At 27.6% G+C, this 9332-nt stretch overlaps 1 protein-coding gene across 3 annotated transcripts; it reads right to left on the reverse strand.

Annotated features, from left to right (window-relative positions):
• Positions 1-5009: 5009 nt before the first annotated feature.
• Positions 5010-9103, reverse strand: LOC132922138 (protein MTO1 homolog, mitochondrial). Of its 3 annotated transcripts, XM_060985488.1 has the most exons (12): positions 8679-9102; positions 8494-8612; positions 8264-8444; positions 6895-7184; positions 6676-6821; positions 6451-6608; positions 6238-6401; positions 6007-6178; positions 5773-5935; positions 5336-5557; positions 5183-5243; positions 5010-5117 (listed from the first exon to the last, which is right to left on the reverse strand). In XM_060985488.1, the coding sequence occupies exons 1-12, from the start codon at positions 8875-8877 to the stop codon at positions 5019-5021; spliced, it is 1974 nt and encodes a 657-aa protein (XP_060841471.1). In that variant the 5' UTR covers positions 8878-9102; the 3' UTR covers positions 5010-5018. The 3 variants fall into 3 exon arrangements, with proteins under 3 accessions (XP_060841471.1, XP_060841473.1, XP_060841472.1); XM_060985490.1 differs by lacking the exon at positions 8679-9102 and having other exon boundaries at positions 8264-8430; XM_060985489.1 differs by lacking the exons at positions 5010-5117; positions 5183-5243 and having other exon boundaries at positions 5416-5557; positions 5652-5935; positions 8679-9103.
• Between the last annotated feature and the right edge of the window lie 229 nt (positions 9104-9332).

A 9332-nucleotide genomic window follows, 5' to 3' on the forward strand; every position in this document is an offset into this window, starting at 1 on the left:
TGTCGGGCATAAAGCAAAAATTAAATTCTGTTTTACGATCGGTGAAAATACTTTGGAGACATTTGAATTGATAAATTTAGTTCTCGAAGATAATATTTTTTATCGTTGTGTAAATTTTCTGTGACTTTTTAGAGAAAAAAAATAGATATACGAAATTCGAGTGACTGGCAGAAAAGTAGATTGAAAATTAAATTGTTGTATAAATTGGTTATTTTAATTCGAATAAAGGAAAGATAAGTTTATAAGGTCCGCTAAATTATGGCCGATATTTTTACTATATGACGAGATCAAAAGTTATCGAAATTTCAACGAGAAGTTTCTCAATCGTTAAGGTTTATGTGTGTACCAACTACCAATGATCTAATAATAATAGGTTAAGACATAGCTAGGTATGACGGCGCTTATGTGCGATGATACGAAAATCATTTGTTTGGCAATTTATAGTGAAACGAGGCGTTTATCGTTTGAACAAAATGTAACATATTATTATCTATCTATAATCAAATTCGAGTATCTGAAAATATACAAAAAATTCTAAAAATCGAAACTTTGAATTACCACATCATTAAAAGATAGATAAAAGGATGAGCACGCTTATAGTAATCACTCTGTATATACGATTAAATATAGTATATACCCATGTACACAACAAGTCGGTACCCACAACTGTGCAGTTGAGTTTACTCGTATAATATGATACAGTCGTACAACTCGTAAACCGTATGGGTAATCGAATACGCTGGCATCATAATAATATCATAGGTGTATAATAATATTAATATTTATACAGACATACCTATCTATATGATACCTAGGTTATCGATGACACCGTGAGCGCAAGCCAGTGCAGCGTCTGCGTGTACCGCCTATATCGTCGAAACGCGCGACGTATTAAACAAAAACTGATGCGTATATTATAATATTTAATAATTATGGTGTGTGTTGGATGCCTATATTATGTAGATTAAAATGTATATAATATTATTTATAATATTTATGTAGTTTAACCGAATAAAAAGGTGACCGCGATTGTTAGCCACGCGGTAAACACGAGAGTCGGACGAGATAAAACAAAACCGTAGACATTATTATATAACACTAGCTGCAGTATAGTGTATCATGTATTATTCGCTACAGAGCCGTGCGTGTTTGGTAATTTCCGATAAGGCTAAGAAGAAACGAACAAAATACATCAGTCGTGATGTTTAGAGCATATATTTTTATGTCATTTTATATCGTCATATATATTATATATATATATAAATAATAACTTATTGCAACAGCGGATTATTTATGATATGATGATCATTACTATACACTCTTATTTTACCCACCGCAAAAAAAAACACACTTATTTTATTAGTTTACATTTTTATTGCAAGAAACGTTTGGCGTCAAATGAAATCATTAGGTTGTCAGTCAACGTTGCTATGCACTCGCACGGTCCCGGAAATAAACATAATACATACATAATAATATAATATAACATAATATTCTATGGGCGTGTACTAAAATAATTACCTAGTAAAGTAATATACAAATAAAAAATGTAGCTAGAAATATGAAATTCAAAAATCATAAAGTTATAATACGGAAAACACGAAAAACATACTATTGAATTCTATTCTAGAAATCAGGATGACGTAAACTACAGCTGAACAGCTGTAATGCTAATATACATGACGTCTGTACTTACACAAATAATATCATTGATTATAAATACTAGTATTTATAATTGATGATAATATAGACGAAATTGGAAAATTTGCATGGGTCATCCGAGCGATATAGCTTTTCCACCGTTCCGAGATAAAGATACTTACTTTAATACTACTTGCACACTGACGACCACGAACTAAGATATAAGTATTATTATCTTAAGATTATAATTTATTCAAATGCATCCTGTTGTATCTTAGTTCGTACTGATGAGTAATTATTAATTCTCAGGCATATCGCTGCAAATGTTGGTCGGCTGTATAAATGTTATGAACTTATGAGTATGATAAATTGTACATACATCATATTAATTACCATCACCGTAGTAGAAACATCATAAATAATTTAATACCTATAAATTATTATCAAATGTATCATCACAATGAAATTTCTACGCCAATGTGTACGTTTTATTTTACAGATTTATAAATGATTAATTAGCTTACGAAAAAAATACTCGTGAATTACAAAACTACAAAACTTGTGATTTGTTTTGTCTCTACCTCCCTTAAACACGGCAATGCAATGGATAACAACAGACAAATATTTAAAAGAAACGCGAGTTGTTGAAGTCATGAATTACATGTATATAAATATAGGCAATAAGTGGTACTGTATATAATATACAACCATACGGAATTTAAACCGATCCATTTAATATTTAGTTATATTTTTGTCGAGCCAGCCATGTTCAGGAAAATGTTATGCGATTTTAGTTAATATTCATTATTTAAATGAGAAAAAATTATTTATAAAAACCTATTGATATTGATATTATTTTTAATAACATGTCATGTATAGATTAAATACATACATATATTAAATAAAGAAGGCTTAATACTATGTCGATTGCGTTGAATGAATTTATTTTATTTTGAGGTCGGAGTTAGTAGCGAAATAATAAAAATAACGGCCCCGAGTACACCTATACAATAATTTAATCATATAAAATTATAAACGATAGTTTATAAAAACATAATATTTACGTGAAATTGTTTACCGTTTATACTGTTTATAGTGTACGACCGATTCGACGGCGTCCCTCAAAATGGAGTACCTGACTACGCCGAGAACACGAACATGCAATATTAATTTTGTTCGGAGGATCGTTGCGGCTAAAGGTTTCGAGCCATGCAGAAAAGACGCAAAGGAGGTATACCTTGTTATTTACATAATAAATTAAGGTTATATACACAATTATTAGTCGAATATTTATGGTGTACCTATCAAGTTGAGTTTACATATAGATTTATAATAATTAATTTTCATTAATGTATTACAATGAAATCGTTTACCTATCTCTTATAACTTATAAATGATTATACGTAATAAGTGAATAATGACACTTAATCTGAATAATAGAACAAATACTCGTATTTAGCAATTTTACTTCAAGTGTAGCCTGCGTTTTATTCGTAAAACATTCCTCGGGGCGTCGATTGGTGTGAAAATATACAAATCGTTTTTATAGGTATCAACAACATAATATATTATATAAACTATAATATCGTTAAAGCGGAAACCTATTAAATGTATAGGCTTATAGTAACCAGTATAGGAATTGTAGAAATGTACTGAGTATACATGCGATAAAATTGGTTTTTTCATCGTCCGTAAACCCGACTAAACGTGTTTTGTATCGCGTGTGCGCCTTATTAACCGTATACCTAACATAACTTATAACAGCTTATGAGCACCACAAACTGTACATAATATAACAAAAATGTTTGCATTTTTTTTATAACTATAATTTTTAAAATATCATCTTATGAAATTATTAAGGTTATTAGAGGGTCATATTACAACCAAACTACCAAAGCATTTATTGGAATGGGAAGGCGGGGTCTTTGCCAGTTAAGCAATCAAAGTTAAATAAAACGCACTAAAATAGATATTTTGAATTTTCCAAAACATACATTTATGAAATTAGTAATAATAAATCTATATGTAAACTCAAACTTTGGAAAATTCAAAATACCAAATTTATTTATGGTTATATTGAGTTTTAAATGTGTTTGAAAAATGAAATGATACATAATAATATATAATTAGTAGTTGTGACTTGTGGTTCTACCTTTCAAATGAAATGACGAAGAATGATCGATAAATCGTTGTCAGACATGCCTACGGGTGTAGTTTTTAAGACGTTAAATAAATAAAACTCATGTAAAAATATAGCCCGCCACTCTAAACAATGGTTTTTCTAGATGTCATACTTATCTATGTATTGCTATCATTAGAGAACTATTAATTAGATATATTAAAAATTTAAAAATATAAAAATGTTATCATTTGTTTTCAGAAAAGATATCGTCACGATTCGCGGTCACCGTTAATTTGAGTTTGTCGAATTCTATTTGACAACAATCATTAGCGAGGCTCCACTGGCCTTGAATAAGTACTATAATACTTGAATAAGTTGAATATTTATTTCCTACTCATTTGTAGAACGAAGTTGTTGGCAGAAAATAGATCTTTGTAATTAGTGGGACACTATTATGTCGGTAAACCAAACAACTGCGTACCTAAGTATCTTATATATAGCAAGGAAGTTATTCAAATAATAGAATTTCAAATAAGTTAGATAAGCTCTGAGTGCATTTTAATAAGAATTTTGAAGTAAAATAACAATTTTGGCTTTCGCTATAAAAATTAAAACCGTTGGTGAGGAGTGAGAACTGTCATCAGAACTGGTGATAACTCAGTCATCAAAATTTACATAGAATCGTTAAAGTCATAATAAAATATAATAATTATATATTCTTTATAGTTTGTACTGATTTCACAGAACTTATCATAAATATTTAACCTCAGAGTCGTACATATAACAAAGATACAAGTTACGTTCTAACTTTAATTTTAACAAATTATAATATGGAAAATAAGATTATCGGTATTCCTACTGGAATTATAAGCTAACGACAGTAATGTACTTAAATAGCCTAACCAAAACGCCGTCTGATCATAATTTCATAATTGAAATTAACATGACCGAACTTAGTTATTACTTATTAGTTATTATATTATATTTTATTGATATAACCAAACGGTATAATATAAAATATATCAATATATTTTAATGTTAAGTTATTTAAAAATTCTAGGGTATTTATGGAAGTAACTAATGAGAAACTCTTATGAAAAATCATGTAAATTGTAATTATTAATTGATATTATTGATCTATTATGTTAAATATAATCATACTTGTGTCAATTGATTAAACATTTAATAATTTAATAATTGTATTATATGATGAATAAGTTTTTAATAAAATACATAATACGCAAAATATGCATACTTAATTTATTGGTATATTTATCTTTTGGCTTTTAATATAATACAATAGTTTTAAAACAGTGCTGGATTTAACACCGGGTATTCGACTAGCAGCTCCAATCTGAAAACAAAATTAAATGAATCAACAAAATACTTTACTATGTTAGTATATTATTTTTTCCATACAGTTTGTGGTCGAATGTAGGATAACTTTTCAATTTCTTCTTTTGATATACTTAGCGATGTACTGTAAATAATAGAGTTATAAATAGTTATAAATTATAATATAAATACAATATAGCATAAATATATGTTGTCAGTGAAATACTAATATATTACTGTGTATAATCTATGTCCTTAGGTACAAGTAGAGATTGATCAAGTTCTACACGCTCAATATCTTCTTGTTGATCGTAAATAGATGCTTGGTATAAAGCTTCAATTTTTAGACGTTCGCAAATTCGATTGTCTTCAAACTTTCCACTAAATTTATCAGGAAGTACTGTTTCCAGCTGTTGTAATGTTATACCTTCTGTAGATAGGCCCAACATATCAAATGCCCTATCACATTATTACAAAAATCAAAAATGTTTTTTATTTATTTTATTTATACTATTTAATATTTATACTTTGTTTGCTGAGAGAATATGCTTACTTTGGACATATAACTGTGAGTGAAAAGTGAGGAAGTTTGTTTTTGTAGTAGTGTATAATGCATTTTAATTTGTGTGCAACTACATTCCCTCGGCAAACAAAGTATATAAATAAATACACACGTTTTGGTATCTGGGTTTCTAGAAGTTTTTAAGCCCAATGATTTCTTCCACTTATACATAGTCTGAGAAACTGATTTTAATAGTTTAGTTCCTTCTTCTAAAGCGGAAAGTATACTTAGTGTTTGATCAAAACGTTTCTTACTGACACAACCAATGTTATAACCTATAAAATATTATAAATTATGTTAAAATATCTTTTGAATAATCTATAATATTTTATCATTAAAAAAGAACCTTTCTGTGTTAGTCTAATATCTGCGTTATCAGGCCTTAGATGTAAACGAAATTCAGCTCGACCAGTGAACATACGATATGGTTCATCTGTGCCTTGTGTGGTTAAATCATCAACAAGTACACCAATATAAGCCTCGGTTCTACTTAATGTAAGACTATTTCTGTTTAGGGACTGAAAGAATTGATTACATTTTAAGCAAACACAAAAACATTATTATTTTTAACACTCACTTTAGCACCAGCATTTATTCCAGCCAATATACCTTGAGCGGCTGCTTCTTCATAACCTGTTGTTCCATTTATTTGACCAGCAAAGAACAATCGGCCAATTTTTTTGGTTTCCAATGTAGGATACAACTCACGCGGATCCACATAATCATACTCAACTCCGTACCCTGAAAATAACTTGTTAGTTTATTTCTAAACTAAAATGTTTTATCTTACCATATTGGACAATATTAGCATTCTCTAGTCCGTTTATACTTCTTATCATTTTTACTTGCAAATCTTCAGGCAGCGTACATGATAGACCATTTGGATAAACTATATCACTATCAAAGCCTTCTATTTCAAGCCATATCTGGTGATTTCTATCACGAAATCTAAAAATATTGTTTGTTTTAAACTAAATATTATAATTTATACTATTAAGATATATATTATATTTACTTGAGAGATTTAGATTCAAGTGATGGACAATATCGAGGACCCTTTACTTCTTCCTTAATATGTCGATTTATACTTAAATTATCAATTACAATTTGGTGAACTTTACTGTTAGTATATGTTAAATAAGTTTTTATTTGTTCTTCAGGCTAAACAAAATAGTCAAATAAAATCAGTAAATATAAAATACATAATAATCAGACTGATAATATACTTATTTACTTTCAGCCAAACTGAATTGTTCATAAACGAAAACGGTGTTGGTAAATCATCTCCTGGCTGATAATTTAAATTAGTAAAATTAATAGATTGTTTTTCAATTCGAGGTGGTGTACCAGTCTTCATTCTTCCTATATTAAATCCTAAACTTTTTAAAGTGTTAGCTAAGCCAATAGAAGGCTTTGAATTGATCCTGCCTCCTGCCTTAACAGTCATTCCACTGTACATTTCGCCATTTAAAAATGTTCCAGTAGTCAATATAACGCATTTAGTTCTTATCAATGTTTCATTTTCTAATAAAGTAATAATTAAGAAATCAATATTGCATTAAAATACTTTTATTCTTCTGTACAGGAAAAATAGTTGACCAAATGTTAATTAGGTGATTTAAAAGACATTTTAAACTAACTTATACATTTATTTATAAGAAAGATAAGAGGGTCCTTACTTTTTAAGATTAACTTTTTCAATATCTTAAACCATAATATATTATATGTAGATGCTCTTAATATTATTATTTTTTTTAATTTAAAAAAATATGTTCTTCTCCCAAAAGATATTTTTAGACTTTATTGTTATTTTTAATTTTCAAAGCTAAAAGAAATGTATGTAAAAATACTCTTCTTGTAAAAAGTTAAAATAATGTACATTCATAATTTAAAAAAGAAAACATTATTTATGCAATTATATTCTATTTTACTATACTTATTGATGGCATAGCTACAGAATATATTATATATAAAAAAATAACTCTATTAAAAAATAAATATTCACTCATTGTTGAATGCTGTTACTTTGACAAAAATTTAAAAAAGAGCACTAATTTATATTGATAAAATGATTATTTTCAATAAGATAAAATTAAAGTTTTGATTAGATATTAACTTGATAATTACAATTTAAAGTTGAATATATAAAATATATATATTCAACAATCGTAATAAAACAAGACAAATTACTTTGTTAACAATGAAACAATATTAATAAATAATACTCATAAAATAAATTGTCCAAACTTCTCATTCCCGTTGAACTGCATATACTGCTATACTGAATATACATTATAAAAATGCATACCATAAAAATAATTAATTAGAAAAAGAAATCCCTGTACAATTTAGAATTTGGAAATATTTGTTTAACTTTAATTAGTTTCATATGAACATTATTAAATTTAAATGAAATTATTAAAATATATTACAATATAAACATTTTTAATGGATAACTAGTATAAGAAAAATTAATATATTTTTTTATTTTATTTGAAAGTACATATTTATTTAATTAATTAAATGATGCTGGTGGAAAAAAACATGATCAACTATTTACTTAACACTGTAATGTTTTAAAATAACATAATATATTGTACTACCTAATAACACTCCTGTACATTGATTATCGCTGTCAAGTAAAATGTTGTCTACAGATCCTTCAATAATATCAAGATTAGGAGTATTTTCAAAAAGCTGTGCTTGCATATGCATTTTATAAAGTTTTCTGTCAATCTGAGCTCTTAGACCCCATACAGCTGGTCCTTTTCTGCGATTTAAAACCTATAATTATACTTAAAGAAGATATTCTAATTGCATTGATTCACATTACTTTGTAGTGAATGCCCGAGAGATCACAAATTTTTGCACAAAGTCCATCCAATGCATCAATCTCTCTCATAAGATGTCCCTTACCAATACCACCAAATGAAGGATTACATGACATCTCTCCTGAAAATATATCAAAAACATAACATCTGTACATGAAAATTGTTATAAACATATTTATAATCTTACCGATAGATGATTTTTTGTGAGTCACTAATAAAGTAGATGCTCCCATCCTAGCGGCGGCAGAACATGCCTCAGTTCCAGCATGCCCACCACCAACAACGATCACATCATATTGTTTTGAACAATGACAATAGTGTTTTATAAAACAAAATTGGCGAGTAGGTAATAATTGACTAAAGTGTTTAAAAGATGTGATAAACATTTTAATTTATTTTAAATCATTCAATTACATCTCAACTATTTTAGTAAATATTAGACAATAATAAAAAAATATAATAAATAAATCACAATAAAATGGCCAAAATTCTAAGAATCAAGATAATAATATGAAAATTTATAATTTCTTAAATTTGCTTAACAACATCTTATAAAATACACATAATAAAGATCATTATATCTTTAAACCTATTTTCAATTTTCATTTTTTATTGTCAACTTAAATAAAACTAATAATCCAAGTACTTATCACTTTATCAGTAATTAGAATTTAACTACTGGTAATAACAAAGATAAAATGATAGTAACAGGTTATTGTGTGGTAATGGGTATAAATTATATACCATGGTTGTAAATTATTTGTAAAACATTATATTTTAATTTTTAATTTACTTTTGAGTTTTGACAACGTTTGAACGTTCTCTGATGGATTTTTATTTT

The sequence above is a fragment of the Rhopalosiphum padi genome, chromosome 2 (assembly GCF_020882245.1).
Source record: "Rhopalosiphum padi isolate XX-2018 chromosome 2, ASM2088224v1, whole genome shotgun sequence".
NCBI classification, from domain to species: Eukaryota; Metazoa; Arthropoda; class Insecta; order Hemiptera; family Aphididae; genus Rhopalosiphum; species Rhopalosiphum padi.

Coding starts and splice junctions, on each gene's coding strand:
- LOC132922138 (XM_060985488.1), bottom strand. CDS start 8,877: ATGTTTATCACATCTTTTAAACACTTTAGTCAATTATTACCTACTCGC. Junction 8,445..8,493: donor TCTCGGGCATTCACTACAAA/GTAATGTGAATC, acceptor GTATAATTATAG/GTTTTAAATCGCAGAAAAGG. Junction 6,402..6,450: donor TGCTAATATTGTCCAATATG/GTAAGATAAAAC, acceptor AGTTATTTTCAG/GGTACGGAGTTGAGTATGAT.